An 18,538-nucleotide genomic window follows, 5' to 3' on the forward strand; every position below is an offset into this window, starting at 1 on the left:
GACTCTTTTTTTTTTTTAAGCAGGAGCCTGATGAGGAATTTCTGTGGTGTGAGCTACATAGTGAGAATTGTTGCAAGAAAGCAGATTTCTTTTTCCTAAGTAGTTCATGCAGTCTACCACTAACACTTCAGAAGGGGAATAGCATGAAAGGGACTTTAGTCTGTCAGTGTTTAATAAATGTCTAGGAAAATAAAGAGAGATTACAAAGAGTGCCAAAGAGTGCATTTAAGGCCGATATTTTCTTGGTATATACAAGTTACCTCATAACTTTGCCTAAGTTATATTTTTGCCTCTCAGAAAGTTTGATGGACGAACATGAAGCCGACTGGACAGAACTTCCTGATCTGGTCCTTGGCAGTCCGTTGAGCTTTACAAAGGTCAGGTCTGCAGCGGCATGGTGTCACTCTGATAAGATGTCCCTCATCACAATATCATGAGCTTTTTCTGTAGCAATCAGAAGCCAAAAGCACAATCGATCATTAGAGCTATCCTGTTATTTCTGGCCCTTCTCCAAAGGCATCCAGGGCCTCCAGCTCAAAAAGAAGTGTGTGCACATTTGTCTATGAAAGTTAACATTATGATCAGTCCTTTTAGTCAGCACATATTTCATGGATATTTGTCTTACTTCACAAGGGTAACAATAAATAATGGTAATAATAACAACCTCCAGCTGGATTATTTAACACCATGGCAACTAAATTGATGCCTTCACCAACCTATTCCCATTACCGTGTATTGAACCCTCCTGCTCCTTTGTTCTACTGATGGATTTTTATTATTAAGTACATGACATATGCCTCATGTGGGAGTGGGTGGAGCTGCAACTACGACTTCAATAAAAGTACATTTTGATGCTTTCTCACTGTTTGTGTGGGGCAGATTTCAAGAGACACAAGTGACATCAACCTTGTCATTTCATTTTCAGCAGAAAGCAGACAACTTATATTTGCCATAATGGAATGACCAATGGTTTAAAGCTTTTCCAGGCATGTTTCCAAATATTCTGCTGAGGTTAATATTTTGTTAAATGCAATTTTCCCAATGAAAAATAAAAATAAATTGAGGCTGGAATTACATTTTCTTTTTCTTCCTCTTTGAGAAATTTGAAAAATCTAACTTTGGGGCCAGTTAGCAAGACTTCAAAATAGATTTTAATCAGAAGGGTTCACAGGATTGCCTGGGCAGGAGAATTATTGACAGAGCTTGACCAGAGTGCTCTAATAGCAGACATCTACTTTAGATAAAGGGCAAAAAAGATATCACTGATCTGTATGTCTGTGTGTGTTTACAGTACATGTGTGAGACAAAAGGACTTCACGTCCCTGGCTGAGCAGTAGTTTCACCGCGTGTCTCCTCTCTCAGTCAAAGTGCAGATAAAGAAAATGCATAGGGGCATTTTTGGTTCCTTCAAAGTTAACAACTGAGTGGCACTAGGTTCTCTCTGAGCAGATTAACTGGTTTCCTCAGTTGTGAAATGTGAAGGAAGTGGTTTTTTCTTTTTTTTTTTTTTATTGTATGGGTTCATCTTTTGTTCTTGGATGTTCTTAGTAGTCCAGGCTAAGAGATCACAAGCTAGCTGACAAATGACTGTTGCAGTAATTGAGTCACTTGCCAGACAGATCTGGTGTCATCAATAACATATTTGGTCTGTCTCAGCAACACATCCATCTCATTCTGACTCTTTGACCTGGAGCCACTCTTTTCCGCTTTCATTTCTCTGACTGTGAAGCAATTAAGACTTATTCCTGATGCTAATTTGTCAATGGCTGTCATTCTCCTTATCATTCCCCAGAGACAAATGAAGTAGCTGAAGGCATTGGAAATAGTTTCATTCTGCCAGATGAGACCCAAAAATAAAAAAATGTAAAAATCCATGCACACATAAGGAATGATTTACAGGTATTAAGAGGTTTCATCTTGAGATTCTTACTACAAAGTTTTTCTTGCCAAGCAGTAAAAATTTGACTTTTTTATGAGAGTGTGAAAGGGACATTTGCATATACATTAAGACACCAACTTGGCCTCTTTAGGTTTCCCAACAATTGAATTCCTAATTAAATACTACAGTGCTTGTGTTGATTATTTGTAGGGAGCCACGTGGCAAACAGCTGCTTGAAATTCCCCTCGTGGATAATGAATTTTTCTCCAGCAGGAACTCTCCACCTCTTGTGTTCACATGTAACATAGCAGCAGCCAGGATGCTTTGGCCTCTAACTCAGCTGGCGCTTCGATGGCAGGGGAGTCGGGTTGTTGCTTTTTACCCAGATCTCTATTATTCAGCTGCTTGCAGTAAAACCCATTTATCCCTCTCCCTGACTGAAGCGTGACAGATGTAAATGTTTGTTTTGGTTCTGGTTTTTCTAATAGTGTTCTGACAGGTTTCGCCTATGTAACTAAGCTTCTCTGTATTTTAGGTGTTAAAATGTTCATGGGTTGTTATAGAGTTAATTAGAAAATACCCAGTCCTCCTAACTATTAGGTATAAAGAGGATCCTTCAAGTCCAGCTAATAAATCTGCTGTTACAAGCAAAGCAAAAGTTTCCTAATGCAAAAGTTTCAGAGGTCACGACACATACCTGTGCTAACATCAGTGAAGGCATGCAACGTTTGGCATTGAATACGCATGCTAATGCTTTTTAGCAATTGTCACTGTGCCATATTTGCATATTTTCCACTTGGACATTTATTTGATGCTGCAGAATATATATTTATATATATATAAAAACAAGCCTTACAAGCACAATGAACATCATTTCCAAACTTGGTAGGCTTTATGAGAATTTGCTGTGAGGAATGGAAGCAGCACATTCCCTGGTAAAGTTGTGGGCCTTTGGAGTCTTTTTTGTTTTTCCTTTTTTCCTTTTTTTTTATAATGTTCTGTCTTGTTTGTTTTCCCCTGGCTCTGTGGACAGCCTTGGAGATGGTTGTGTGTATTGGCTGAGGCTCTTAGTTCAGCATTAACTGACATGTTCTCATGTGCCGTTTCTGAGGAGAACACTTGGTATTGTTGACAGCACACTTTGGTAGCGGTTCTTTCGCTGGTTTGGTTAAAAGCAGTTTCACTTTGCACAGTTTAAATGTTTGCTTGTCACTGGGAAATTTTTGCTATCGCTTTAATTTTAGCATTTGTGAAAATATTTATTATATATATAATATTTCGTCATTAGCTGCTATGTTTGTGTCCATCTTGAGAAATCGAGACGCACATTTGTTCTACACTTAGAGGAAGTGGTCAGGGTTAACATCGCACTGTGTGCCAATTTAAAATGTTTTGTTTTTTTATTTGACAGGAAATGAAAAACAAAACTATTTGTACATTTCCTTGAGACAGTATTACAGGAAATCTGATATATGTTTTTATCTAGTATTAGAGCTCTTGCAAAAACAAGGTTTTAAAAATACCTTTCACAAATGATCTGCACAATATCTTCACTGCTTCTTGTGTTGAAAGTTCTGTCACGGGGAAGGCAGCAGTGTTAATTAAAGCATGGATGGAGCCAAGCAAGCATTTATTTCGATTTTTTTGGGCTCACCAGTGAAGTCAGAGGTTTGGACAGCTGGGCCTCTAGTTGAGAAGAGGATGTGGCAAGATTCGAAGAACTTGATTAACAAAAAACAGGCTGTAGGAAGAGGAGTCCATCCCTCAATTTCCTTCAGTTATCCTCCTTTAGCTCTTTGAGTCCCAGTCCCATTGCTAGGAACAGAGACACGGAAGAGCCTGACCGCTCCCTTCCTCAACATGTTTATTCAGTGACAATATCTGAAATTTGGTGCTTATATCTACAATTACGTCAAACAAAACTCAGGCAGAGAACAAGGGACTTGACTTGAATCCCTTTTGTCTCATCCTAAAGTCATGTTGAACCAGGGGTTTTTAGTCAGAAAAGATGCACTGTGTGGGTGTCTGGTTTCGTGAAGTTCTTTGCCATACAGAGAGCCTTTGTCTCCACCATGAAAACACACAGATGTGTGATGATTGGCAAAGTGAGAGAATATTATCTTTCTTATCTGAATTTGTATTCCAGTAAATGCTCACATGAACTGAGGGAAGAGTTCTTTGTATAAAATGATGGAAGAGTTTTGTTTTGGTTCTTTTTCTCGAAACTTTGCCTTCATTCTGTTTCAGAAACGAACTGAAACAGTGAATCATATTGTCACTGATTCAGCATGGCCATCCATTAGCTTTATCTCTGGTCTTTCCTCCACTGGCTCAACAATCAGCAGAGACAGAGACAGAGTAATGCTGACTGGACAGCACTCTCTGCATGCTGCAGTGGGAGGTCACCAGATGTGTATTTCTGTATTAGTGGTTGTTCCACTCCACACACACACAAAGGCACCACTTGAATTTCCAAATGGTTATTTGCAGGTATTTTACGAGACTTTAAAACTCGGCAAGACATCTATTTGATCCTTCTTTGAAAATGCTGAGCTCGTCACACACAGCTAGCTCATAAATGTAATGAAACCTAACAAATAAGGCTGGCTGGGTTGGTACACTTCTTTTCGGCATGTGCACCTTATTCAGACCTCCTGAAACTGGTTTTAGGTACATCAGGTTTCTGTAAATGTTTCCAGAGAAGTTATAACTGCAATGATAAAGTTTCACATTAGTGTGATTGATGATGAAAACAGTTTACGATCTTTAAACAAGCTCCTAACATTTTTTTTTATTTGTAACTCATCAACGGAGGTCAGAGTCTATGAAGTGTGAAAGTGATTTAAAACCTTCCAAGTTCAGTATTTCAAGTGAAAAAGTTAGGATTAGATACTGTAGGTCTGAATAATGAGCACAATGTAACTTTATCATTCATTAAATTATTTTGTTTTCTTTTTTGATACGTATTTGCGCTGAAACCTCTCCTATACTTTTCTTGAATTCATCGTCACTGGCTACCTCAGCAATGCTTCTGCTCACATTCTTAGACACATTTATCATACTTTACTTTGTGAGTCATGTATGACAGCAGGGAGTGCTATGAATGATCTTTATTTAGACCCAGGTTTCTGTTCTCATGTTGGTTTTTCAGTGTTTGGGCTTCAGTGGTAAAAAATGTTTAGAGCATCTCAACAGGCTCAACTCATCTAAACATGGTAGAGGAAGTTGGTTGAGCACAAATATGAAAATATGACTGAAAGGGAGGTTTGGTATCTGTTTTTTCTGGCACAGACTGTTAGACTGTCTGTGGTGACCATGACTGTTGGCTACAGACGATCAGAGTAAATTCAACTTTTTCATTTGGCTGAGTGTTATTGAGTAAATTTGAATTTAGCAACCTTCAGAATTTCTGTCACCTGAGCTTTTAACTTCAGATTTAAGCAACGAAAATATCAAAGGTTCCCAAGTGCTTCAAACTATTGACCTGAGAGTGAACACTAAATCCTGAGATGTTGCGGTACGAGTTAAAACCTTGGGCGCTTATGTTGGATGTTGTACACAGTGGTCAAAAACACATACAGAGTGTAGCAACAGCGGTGTTTGTTCCCTTTTTATCACTGATATTTTTCAGGTCTGAAAGATAAACCACACTGCAGACTGCTCAGCACCAAACCACAGACTGCCAAAGTCAGCTCTTAATCTTGTGGGGCATTTTGCGTCTGAAGACGCAGCTAAGATGGTGGAGAACAAAAAACAGAGCTAAAAGAGTGAACGTGGAGCAGTTATAAGGAGGACACAGTCATGACTGCTAATAATTGGTGAATACTGAAAAAAGAAGAAGCTACATCAACTTCACAAAGTGGCCACCAAAATCAGCTAATCCAAGTTTAAGCTTGTGCCACAATATGAGCCGTCAACATTTATTAACAACACAAAAAAATAGTCTTAGAGCCTCTGATAATCATTTACACATTCATATTTCCAAACCATACAGCATTCAAGTCTTCTCATTACTATCATCATCACAGGCTGACTGTCTTTGCAGCTTGTTTGCAGGATACAAATATCACACTTTAATTGCACTAATGTCCAGTTTAATTTCATACAGTTCGTTCATACTGGCTGAGTCGTCAAGCAGTTTGCATTAATGTTGAAGTACTTAACAGTGCTCACGGTAGAAACTGAAACACGCAGCATTCAACACGCTCTGCTGACATTAGAAATTCAGTGGCTTTCCAAGAGGGGTGCAACTCCACTGCCCTCCACTTAAAGACGTTCCAGCACGCTGATCCCCTGATCTGCTCATTTCTACTCCTCCTCGTAGTCAATGTTTGCCTGGCTGCTTTCAGGAAAGGCGTAAACAGATCTGCTTTTTTTCTTTCTGCTCTTTGCTCTTATCTGTGGGAGGTCTGGATCTCCAGAGAAGGACAGGTAGGCAGCGATGCTGTTTCTGACACCATAGCTCACCATGTTATCACCGCCCCTCTCTGTGTTGACCAGCTCTCTCCTGAAGTGGGAGGAGGTAAAGAAAGAGGAGAAAATGAGAGCACAAAATTCTAGCATTTACAGTTTTCTTCCTGTGAAAAGGGATGCCACATCATATTCATGATTTAATCCAAAATCATCTTGAATGACCATGTGACTTTAAAATCTGCTTGGGTATCTACAGCAGATGAAAAATTAAAAAGCCATTAGTTTCAGCCCTTATCGCTGTTACAGTATCTGATATATATTGTCATTCAATAACACATCATGTGAAACCAATCTTTTTGCTCATGACATGATATGTGCACTGATCAGTATCACACCAAGCCTTTGTTGTACCTGTCCACTTTGTTCCAGTCAAATTGGTGTCTCATGACCACAGGTGGAGCTTCCAGCCTGATGTCTGTTTGTGGAGATGTGGCCGACAGACAGGGAGAGGTTAGCAAACAACAGAGGCCATCTGCGGAGTCTGAAAAGACAAGGACAGGGGAAGTATAGCACTGCTTTCAAAATACATTCACTGGTCTCACTCTATCGCTCAAGCATACACACAAAATAAACCCGTCAGAGAGATGAGATCCATATTCAAAAAGGATTGAACTGCGCTGTTATGAGTGATGGTCTTTTTTTGTTTCTCTCTTTTTTCTTTTTTTTTTTTTGATTTCTATGCACCAGTGGTTATCATCAAGCACACATATTGTATCTCATTTCCTGTTTTGTTCCGATAATAATCTGTCTCAGCATAACTGATCAGAAGTAGGTCTATAATTAGGTCATGACACGTTATTTTCAGTACCTAATTATAAGTGATTGCATTAGACTGTTTGTGTTCTTGCTCCATGTTTTTGAATGCAGGCCATATTTTGTTTAGACCTATTGCGTTACAGTATAGAGTGTCAAAGTGGGCTGCATTCACCCACCAGAGTAGTGGTTGATCATATCCTCAAGGCACTGGAAAGTGAGGCGGGGGGATATGTAGTACCAGCTGTTGTCCAGTCTGAAGATGCGATAATGCTTTATGATCATGTGCTTCACTGAGAGCGAATACACACCTGAGAAAAAGACGAACACAAGCTTTCAGTTGGAGAAACAAAGCACCATAGTGTATGATGTTAGTGTAATTTTAGCAGAACCCAAAGAACTTTGATAGCTTTGAACCACCGCTGCAAATGCTGCAAAATTGAGTGACTTTTTTTTTTTTTTTTTTTTTTTTTTTTTTTTTTAAATCTTGAGAATGAGAGTATGTTTATTCTTGTTCATCTCTCTGCTTGAACTAAAACCTTCTTTTTTGTAAGCCTTCCTTTGTACTCTATTGACTTCACATTCCGGTTCAAACTTTCTTTAAGCATTAGTGAAATTCTGTCTAGAATTTATTGCTCAGTGTGCTGAATCAGTCTTCTCACCTCTTTCTCTAGAGCTCTCCCGCACCAGAAAGGAGCCCACTCTGTTCACTGGGAGACGCAGCAGCTCTTCTGCCTTTTGTCTCTCCACACCTTCAAACAGCCAACTGACAGAACAAGCACATTTCTCCAGGTTACTAAACTATTGACAAACTCTTAAACACTTGACCAACATCTTGTGTTGCTAATATTCCCCTGTAATATACTCCTTTAAAGTAAAGAGATATGCATTCAATGTTTCTGGCATTTTAATCTATTTAAAGCAACCTCAAGTAAACCAACCAGCCACCAACACGAGAAAATTAATTTCGTCTCATTATCTGTGTGGCTGAAGGTGGGATTCCCCTCGGGCCAACACATTTAGACAAACAACCATTCACACTCACATTCATGCCAACAGACAATTTAGAACCACCAATGAACTTGCATGTCTGAGTCTACACAGACAGAACCCAGGCCTGGAAATCAAACCCAGATCTCGCTGAGGAGGCAACAGCGCTAGCCACCCCACTAAAGAACTGCACATATATATTTTTACTCACCCGTGGTACACTTTTGCCACATGACTGTTGGGTATGTAGTTCTCCTTGCCTGTTTGAAGAGAGCGGACTCTCCACCAATAAGCCTCTCTGATCAGCATAGAGAAGCAAAGAGGAATCAACAACTGATGTTTAGTGAGCACTTCTCTATACTGAAATAAGCTCTTTCTTTCTCTCAGACTTTATTTCCTCATATACTTGGTTTGAAGAACCGTCTTATTTTTAAACAAGAATGCAAAAATGATCATACTGTGCAATGACTCGGAGCTTCTCCCCCATTCTGTAGATGGGCTCACAGATTTCATGAGATGGGTAGTCCTCAAGCACCACCGCCGTGTCTTCATCTGAACCTGCCAAGAATAATATTTACAGCATTCACAAACAGACAAATGCTGATGCACAGACATCATGATTTGGAAACATCCAAAAATGTTGAAGAAGAGACTTTTCGCCAGAGTGTTTGTTTTAAATTCATTGCCAGTGTAGCTTACTGTATCTCAACATTTGTCATTCCATGAGACTGACTTAGCTGTGTATATGGTAACTAATAGTAAGAAGACAATAGTTGCAAAATAATACTTTCTGGCAACCATGAATTCTGCAAGCTTCATAGCACATTTTTATTTCACAAAGAGCTCAAAATTGATGATCGAGAAGTCTTTCTTCAAAAAAACACATATTACAAAGTAGAAAGTGAAACAAAGGAAACAAAGGAATCTTACTCTTTTGATAGCTCTCGGGCTTTTCAAGCTTGTCCCTGGTGCCCACACCTCTGAGCATATTCCCCATCCTCCAGATGGAGCAGAGTCTGGGCTGAAGTCAGGGCAGAGAGAAAGAGATTTTCAGGGACTGCTCAAGTTCTCAAGAGATTCTACTGTATGTCTGCATTTGTTAATACTGATAAACCTCTCTGCTACTGCAGACTTTGTAACTTCCTATGACTTGGCCATTGAATTATCTCAATGAGCAGACACATTGCAAAATGGGAAAACTGAGGCTTGATGCTATCACGTTTGATTTTCCATTGCAGCATTAGCGCCGTGTACAACTGTGCACAACAGTCAATGACTAATGATATAGAATTCAGATATTGCATCAGTTCAGCCCCAAAGTTACAAAAGACAAACATAATAACATAAATCCCATTCTGATAAAATATTTATTTCTGTTAATGCATTTCAACAGATCCTGCCTATGTGACGGACATCACAAGTTACACCACACTCTCTTCAGTACACCGGGATGGAGAAATGACAGTTGCCACTGAGGTAAAGCTTCTAGCGAGTCAAAGCAGAAGCACTGCATGTAGTTAAAAATAGTAGCCCACCTGTAGGATTTGTAGTTTCCCTGCTGTGATGGCATCAAGGCTGGTGATTGTCCAAAAGGGCCAGGGCGGCCGCAGCGCAGTCTGGTACTAGAGGAAGTACCATGTTCACAACAGAGTGCAGGGATGGCCTGTCACAGAGTAGTAGTGCTGACAGCTCTGCATCTGACTGCAACCTCACTTCCTGTGTTGAAATGAGGAAGAAGGCCAGTACAAATATTGCTGAGACACACACACACACACACAACAGATCGTGAATGTGGCACAACTGAAAAACACAATTATAGGCTAATGTTTTTGCAGCTTGCCCGATTCCTCTGGCTCATATGAATAACATGTTAGTCAGTTCTATTAGTCATATGAGTAATTCAGTAATTCAATCAAGTTTCGTATTTTCTGGAAGGCAGTAACTAAATAAAACCCCACTGCGCTAAGTCCAGCCAGCTGAAAAAGTTAGCATGGTGTTTTCTATTTGGCTGATTCGTCTGAAATAACAATGCATTTTATTTGTTATTGTGCCTTTCAAGGCACTCAAGGTTGTGTTACACCAAGAAAAAAATGCAAACAATACAACATATATATCATCATATAAAACACAGCATACAAAAAACATCATACAGATACGTTAAAATAGCAGGCAAGACAGTCTAAAAACACAGTGGATGCAGTTCATGTTGGTGGGTGAGATGGGCTGCGAGTCATGTTGTTGATATGCAATGTGAAAGAAAGTGTGCTGTCGAGGATGACACGCAGACTCTTGACTTGAGTGGAAGGAGAAATGGAAGAGTTGCCAATGGATAGTATGAAACTGTGGGATGTGGATGTGGATGTGTGGATGTGTGTTTGGATGAAATGAAAACAATCATTAGTTGCAGCCCTAAAATGAAACAAATCATACAGATACATACAACAGACATGTTGCCAACATGTTGCCAACGTACCGTCACTGCAGTACATGAGCTATGCCAAAGGCACCGGTATCAAGACTCTCAATGGATTTTAAAGCATTTAAAGCATTTGTTTAACCCAGTAAAACAAACTTGAACCCATCTGGCGTAATAGTCAGGAGGAGGATAAAACCAACTACTTAATAGATCTACCACTATGCAAAGTTTGACCTGTCACGATCTGTTTCACATGCTCTAGTTATTTTTAGTCAGCCCCTTTAAATTCAGCATTTACCGGCTTTCACTGCTTCACAGGCTATATATGACAAGCTGCTGCTGTAATTATCACACTTACTGGATGTCTGGAGTTTGGAAGAAGAGAGCAGCAGTTGCTTTAATGTTTGTGTGGTTAATAGGAGCTTATTTAAAATAACCTGCTGAATTAACTTGAAAGGCAATAGATCTCTGGCTTTCGTTAATCACGAAAGACAAGAAAGCAACGTTTCTAAGAAGACAGATATGAATAACCTCGCTATCTCTTCTCAGTCTATTTTATTACACACAGGTACCTGTGAACATTTATGCTATATTAAGTCATGTTTATCTAGAACTAACCAGAAAATATTGAGAGTATATATACTGACAGTAAGGAACCTAAAACCATCCAGTTTCAGATCTCTGATGTAATGAGAACTTCTAGCCAGTTATTGTGAATTTGATTTGTTTAAGTGAGTCTGGTTTCTTCTGATGGTATCATTTGAGGTGTCTGACACAAAGTTTTCATCAGAACATCTGATGCAGAAAGTCTGTGAATTTTTTTCCCTCCATATTTTTCCATTTCAGTTCTTGGATCACACACACACAGTCTCACTCTGGCCTGTTTCGTGATTCATGTCCTCTTTAACATTTATTGAGACATATTTTTCATATTGGTTGTCACACTTTGTGCCACTCTCAAGGCAATTTAACTGATGTTTTCCAAACCTGAATTAGGCAGCTGTAGTCTATTCCCTCTCTGAATACAGAACTGTGATGCCATAAAAGCAGAGTTTGTGTAATCAAGTAAATGTGAACTAATTTTAAAATTCAGCGTGGCTTTTAAAAACATGAGTAAATTGATGTTGAAAACTCTTATTACATGTACACTACCAGTCAAAAGTGAATGGGAAAGTTTGTCCAAACTTTTGACTGGTAATGTATATGTGTCAGATATTAATTGTAGTCATAAAACTGTGAATTGGCAATAACCTTTGTTGGTTTCCTGGTGTGTGTGTGTGCGTGTGAGAGAGAGAAAGAGAGAGAGAGAGCGAGATAGATAGCCTTTGCACACATGAACATGTTAAATTCAGCCTAAACTGTATTTTTGGCTGAATTGAATTAAGAATTTAAAAAAGGCACCTTCTGTCGCTTGGGTGGTGGCTGGTGTCAGATGTCAGGAATCAAACTGTTGTGGCTGCAAGGAAGGAAGGAAGTCTTTATCAGCTACAGATGAAAATAAATACAAACCCAACGTGTAGTTATGATGGTGTGAAGACATCATAGTTTCATCCTTAAAGTAGAATTTGCATTTAGCAATGCAAAAACTTCTAAAGGATAACTCTGTGTGTTACCAAATTAAATAAGTTTTTACCAGTGTTCAGTATGGCAAAGTAAATTATTACGTGGTGGATGAAGAAAAAGCTCAAAATCAATTAAATAATAAAACACCACACATTTACAGTAAAATACAATAAAAATGGTGAAAGTATAGATTGAAAAGGGATAAGCACAACATCAACCACCAGACACTGAAAATATACTGTTCATTGAACGATATTAAACCAGCAGTCTCTAAACTCTGGAACATTTTGTTCCTTGACAACACAGTGGCTTGTTTTTTTGTTTTCCTCTTCGGGTCCTGGCTCTTGTCACTGAAAGACCCAGGAACATGTAAGTCTGAGTGAGTCACTTACAGACATAACACAAATAAAACTCCATCTGTTGACCACCAACTAAATTTGTAAATTTGTCTTTGTTGGATGAAGATGAGAAACATATTGTACAATTACATAATTTTGTATGATTTTCGATTAGCCAGTTGTGTATTTCAAAAACACCTAACGTGTTAGTGCAGTTGAGAAAACTTACGAAATTCCCAAAGGAAGAATTACAGTATCATCTTATTTTATACATCAAAGCCTTGGAAGAAATACAAAAGATCTTTTTTCACAAAATGCTTAAACAGCAGGTGTTTGCAGGTGTTGCTCTGGTTGTGAGGCTTGTATTAGCCTGTCAGGCTTTCATCACGTGTGTAGCCGTTAGAGAGCACTGCGTGATTGATGTCCTGGTGTCCATTCAATAATAAAACATGTGAGGGAAGTTGTAAACTCCAGCTTTGGCGATGGCCTGCGATTTGTAAGCGCTGTGGCCACAGTAGTTGTTGGCCATGGTTGCCAGTGCTGTGTTTGAGCATTTTCAGGAGAAGTGTCTTCCACACCCTCGTCACAAAAATACTGTGTGGAATTTCCATCCTAATTTATTTTTTCTAGACATCTTCATGAAGACGTCTTCATATGGCTGGAGGCTCTGTGGGAGAGGAGCGGAAGCCAGAGGTGAGTGCTGCTGTCATGAATCTCTCCACAGTTCCTCTTTTCCTAAAAAACAATACACATTCCACAGGCTTGGATACTGGTTCTTGGTCCTTATGTGGTTTTTGTGGTCCCTGGCTGTAATGAGCAGTATCTAAATACAGAATCAAGGCTGACCCCACTGGACAGGAAACCTCAGGATTGACAGTAACAGGGCGTGTTGGTTATATATGCATGCATCTGAATTTGGAGCTTTTTTAGCCACAGAGTCGGTTTGAAACGGCAGTACTTATAGAAGCAACCTAAAGTCCTGGAGCAGTAGGTCTGTAATCATTAATGGAACATGGTTACTGTATGTGGGTTATTCAGGCATCTGGAGCATCGTATCCAACAAACCATCTGCACAAGTAATCAGTCCTCCTTGCCGCTCACATTCATGAATGCATTCCTCTGAGCTTTCAAAAATATTCCTCTGAATAATCCTCAAATGAAATTCGGCAGCAGTGTTATTTGTCTTTGCTTATTTAGTAATTTGAAGTAGCTATAATAACATAGCATGTTGTCCCTGAGCACACTTGAGCCGAATCATTTTGGTTATTTTAACGGTCATGTAATTGGATGAAATGGCATTGAGAAATCTGAGCACGATAAATGCACACCACCGCATCATTATCACAGAATTGGTTGAGTTTGGGCTGTGTAGTCTTCTCTGGAACTACCCCAGTGAATCAACAACAACAACTATTAGACCTGAAAACATTTCCAGACCTGAACCATTCATTTCCAGTCTGCTACAATAAAAGAGACCTTATTTAACAGCTTTGGAAACTATTACTCATTGGAATAGAATAAGAATTACATCACTGACATCACTGTGAGTTGCCACCAACTTTAAAAGAACCCAGCGTTGGCCCATGTGATGGCACTTAGCGAAGTGGAAGTTCTCGAGAGAACCGCAGCTGGACCTTCAAACGTGCAGGAAAACTACCTTAACCAATAACAAACAGGTGGTGCTGTGATTTAACTCTTCCATCGCAATCATAGACTGAATGACTGTCATAAGATCAAACACTACTATTTATGGCTGGCCTTTTACATCCATTGTGCTTTAATGTGTAGACACTCTGTGATTAACTAAATATATGATCCTTTTTGTTGTTTGTGGTGCAGCCGTTCCTGCCTTCGATTTGAATTACCCCCACATGGATGAGTGCTCCACAGGAGATGATGCAGCGTGTAACGCAGCATTACTCTTTCTACTCTTATCTCATTGATGTTAGCAACACCTGCATTCTGATAGTGGTAAAGTAATTCCAACATTTTCCTGCTTCTGCTTTACATTAAAGGCACTAAACACGAAAAGTAGAGCGTGACTCTTCTTGTGAAACAGCCACAGCAAATGCATCATTGTCAGGACTAATACTACGACTGAAACTGCTAGAGCACCATGAGCCTGATCGTCAGCATGGTAGGGAGGTAGTTAGTTTTACTGTTCTGATGTTTGAAAAACATAGCCACTTTCACATCCTACAAAAATGCTTATCGTGACATTTTAAAAATCCAATCGAAACTGAGATAGCCTGAATATGGCCCCGGCTTCAAAAACACAGCAGTTCCTCCATTTCCCACAATGCAGCTCATTCAAATTTTTTTCTACAGCTTGCATTGATGATGACTGTTCAGCCCAAATCCTCACATGAGAAGCAGACTGGGGCATTCTCTCAGATTTTCAGAGCTCCCAGAGCCGCAGGCGACATTATGCAGCTGTTTTTACGGGCTCAGTACTACGCCTCATGGCTGCTAAACTGACTTTGATGTGTGAAATCTGTGGCCTGCCAATTTAAAAGTTAAAAATGAAAAGTTATTCCAGGACAGCTTTGACGTTGTGCAACCATCAGTGGATGAGGTGCAGTCTCTTACTAATTGTGCTATTAAACTAATATGTGCTCCTGCAGTGTATTCCCCAAAGGTGTGCTCTGTGAAGAGGGAAAGTGTTCCTGATGTCAGGGCGTCATCCAAACTCTGTAATCTGTTCCGTGAGGGCCACCTGTGTATTCTGGCAGCCCCGCCCTCCGCCTCCACCTCCACCTCCACATTCATGCTCACTCACTCACACATCAGGGATAATGCCAGCCTTCACATTCAGGGCAGGGTAACTATCGGTTACCTTGCCAGTCAGCCCTGCCAAGCCCATAATGAGAGTCTGCATCATTTGACCCAGTCTCTCCTTTCAACAATCCAGATGGGAGTTTCGTGTTTATCGCTGCGTCATCATCTATTACCTAGTCATTACAGACCACGGAGCTATTTTCATGATGCGTGTTTTCACTGTGCACCTGTGAAAGTACATGCCCCCCCCCCCCAACAAATATACAAGCACACTGCTGTTTTTAAGACATGTAAAGCCCAGAAAAGCCCCACAGCCACAAGACTCCAATGCTGTGCTCAACTTTGGTGTAAGCATGTGTTTGCTAGTATGTAATGACTGATGAATAACTGTGTGGAATGTAATAATTCACTCACACAGAGTCCAATAAATCATCACAGAAAGTTACATTTTCTGCAGTGTTTTTTCCAAAAATCACTTCAATTCAATCTCAATATCTGCTATAGCTCAATATCTTATTCATTCCTTTTGGTTAAAAGGATATGAATGAGCTGGAATACGCTGTTTCGGTGACGCTGTTCCTGACCAGCTGATCATACTAAATCACTTTTTCAGGAAAAAGAAACTGTTATATAACAAAGGACAATACACACACTTTTCCATGGCTTGATGTCAAAATCCTTCAGGTTCTGCTGGAGCTCGGGGCATTTTATGACTTTCCAGAGAAACAGTCCCCAAAAGGACTGTGAAAAATTAATTGCAAAAGAATAACGATTCCTAAAACTACTTTTATCTGTGGCTGTGAATATAAGTAGTATATAAGCTTAATATCCTACCATGAATTCAGACTGCCAGGCCACGTAAGCCTCCAACATCACACATAGTGTAGCTGAAGTGAATGTTAAAAGGGCCTACTGTATGTGTGAAGAGCACACTTACAGCATAGTTCTTTTTCATTTAAAGTGAGACATTATACTTTAGAAAGAAGAAATAATACAACCATCCTCCACAAATGGAAATACGATTTCATAGGAAATGAATGCAAACTCAATGTAACATATGGTGTTTAGTATGACCACTTCAATACGGCAGCTAATGTTGACTGATGCTGGCCAATTTGAGCTATTGTTTAATTTTTGTATTTGTGTTACGGTATTAGCAAAACTTACAGTTAAACTTTGAATTAAGACAGACTAAATGCTATTGACTGGATATGTAAATACATAAAATACGTATATCTCAAAACATTTATCCTTGAATTTAAAACTCAAGATTTTTGGTTTTACATCTGATCTAACCACTGATGTTGTGAAACAATATATTTTTTCTGTTTCTGTAAAGGAGTGAATGCTTCATTGTGTTCATTCCACTAATGTTACCATCAATGAATACATGTAATGCGATTCCTGTCATTTCCTTCATTCCTGACATTCCTGGCTGATGTTTTAAACTTTGGAAGTCACCTTCTTATCTGAGTTCAAGGTATCAAGCCAGAACTGACCAGATTTTGCCCACTTTCCCTCATCAGAGTCCAGGAGATGTTTATACAGCCAATTCTAGGAACAAAAAGTCCCTGTATTTAACTTTTGTTGTGGCACCCCTCAAATGTACCTTTGTCCTTTCCCCTTAAGTGATTTATTTATTATCCAAGATAATATATCAAAAATATATTGTGTTTTTAATGCCAAACAGGGAGAAACAATTCAGCAACTATGTTCCATGACTGGAACAATTTGTTCTGATAAAAAGGAAAACACTTGAGGCCAAACTTCAGCTTTCAGCAGCCACATGCATGTTGGAGAAACCTGACCCCAGGTCACAATATATACTTAGTGTCTCACTCTTAACTGTTGTGTAGGAACATATTTCATGGTTGAGTGGAGACAGCACTGAAGAGACAGCCACTGCCTGTCTGTCTTGTTTCATCTCACTGTGTAATTGGTCCTTGTTCACTCCCATTACCAGATTTACGGAGCAGAAAAGGTCATAGGAAAAGGATCGAGGCAATATGGAATGGTTGCTTGCACATTTTCCAGCCTAGTGTAAAAATGATTGTTTTAAAATGTACCAGAAACAAAAAAGGAGAACCAGCCATAGCATCTCACCTTCCACTGGTTTGATAACACACACCAGACAGAAATTGAAAGTACTTTTAGCTGTGGCATGTTCTTCAGGATGTACTCAGCTCAAAAACCTGAGAAACCGTGCAGTCACGATTGCTCCAAATTTCCCTCAGCCTTTTGAATACCACAAGAGATGCAGCAAATAAGAACACCTGGAGCTTTACACTGATTATAATCTACTGATGATGCATCTGACTCTTCCAGCCTCTATGCCTTATTAAAAATAAGCATCTATCTCTATCTATCAATCAATCTGCTGTGGTATTTTGATAATAATCTGGATTTTTATGACATTTGAATCTGTCCCAATTTGTCATTTCCAACCATTGTCTTGATGCTATCACATTGAAGGCAAATACTTGCAAAAATGCCAATGGCTGATTCTATGACTTCTGAGGAGATTAGATGCCGCTGTAAGAGCTCAGACATTAAAGCCCAAGAATGCCTCACAGTCATTTAACCTTGTCAGTCATTTGGACATGCACCGGATCCAAAGGGATTGTGATAACCAGCTGCTGAAAAGAAGACCTGATCTCTGTGCTCTGCACCCAGCACAGATTCTTGGCTGCAAACAGAGGCTCTTCGAAAACCATGTATCCTGAGGCTAGTCCTTTCGAGATAGCAGGCCAGCCAGGATAAACCCTCTTAGGTACAAGTGTTCCTACCCTGGGTTTGGCTCATGCAATCAAAAAATACCAGAGCTTCAACTTATCAGCTACCCATCACCAAGTCACATCAAAAAATGGAATTTGTCTTTAAATGTACATTTCAATGCCTGCACAAGGAAGTTAGACCAATGTTTAGTTTGAATTACAGCCAAAGCCATACTGAGCTGAAACATATACGCCCCAGTGAGCTGCTTATTGTTGACCCACACAGACAGATGCTCTAAAAGACAGCTTTTGTTTAAAGGCCTGATCTTGAGGGCAGTTGGGATCTTGAGGCATCCTAAATCCCTGGCTTTGTTATTTCAGCTCCGGCCTGCCAAAAGCCAAAGAAATGAACAAAGCAGCGTATAAGCCTGATGTAGACACAATGTGTCAGTCAGAAGCTGATGACAAGTTTCATTGCATCTGCCGCTTAATTCATGCATGAGATGTGAACACCAGAAGTTCGGCTTGTTTTGCATACACGTTAACAATCACAATATACCATGAAGACCTTAATTGCCAAACACACACACGCACTGCCGAGTGATATATAATTGATGGTTGGCACAGTACTAGC

The 18,538-nt window shown here is 39.6% G+C and overlaps 1 protein-coding gene across 1 annotated transcript; it reads right to left on the reverse strand.

Moving 5' to 3' along the window:
• Positions 1–4,941: 4,941 nt before the first annotated feature.
• Positions 4,942–9,791, reverse strand: sla1a (Src like adaptor 1a). Its single transcript, XM_029514226.1, has 8 exons — positions 9,631–9,791; positions 9,026–9,116; positions 8,554–8,653; positions 8,307–8,393; positions 7,768–7,871; positions 7,285–7,416; positions 6,704–6,833; positions 4,942–6,386 (listed from the first exon to the last, which is right to left on the reverse strand). Exons 2-8 carry the CDS (start codon positions 9,090–9,092, stop codon positions 6,188–6,190), a joined length of 819 nt encoding a protein of 272 aa, XP_029370086.1. The 5' UTR covers positions 9,093–9,116; positions 9,631–9,791; the 3' UTR covers positions 4,942–6,187.
• Positions 9,792–18,538: the final 8,747 nt, after the last annotated feature.

Source organism: Echeneis naucrates, chromosome 11 (genome assembly GCF_900963305.1).
Source record: "Echeneis naucrates chromosome 11, fEcheNa1.1, whole genome shotgun sequence".
NCBI classification, from domain to species: Eukaryota; Metazoa; Chordata; class Actinopteri; order Carangiformes; family Echeneidae; genus Echeneis; species Echeneis naucrates.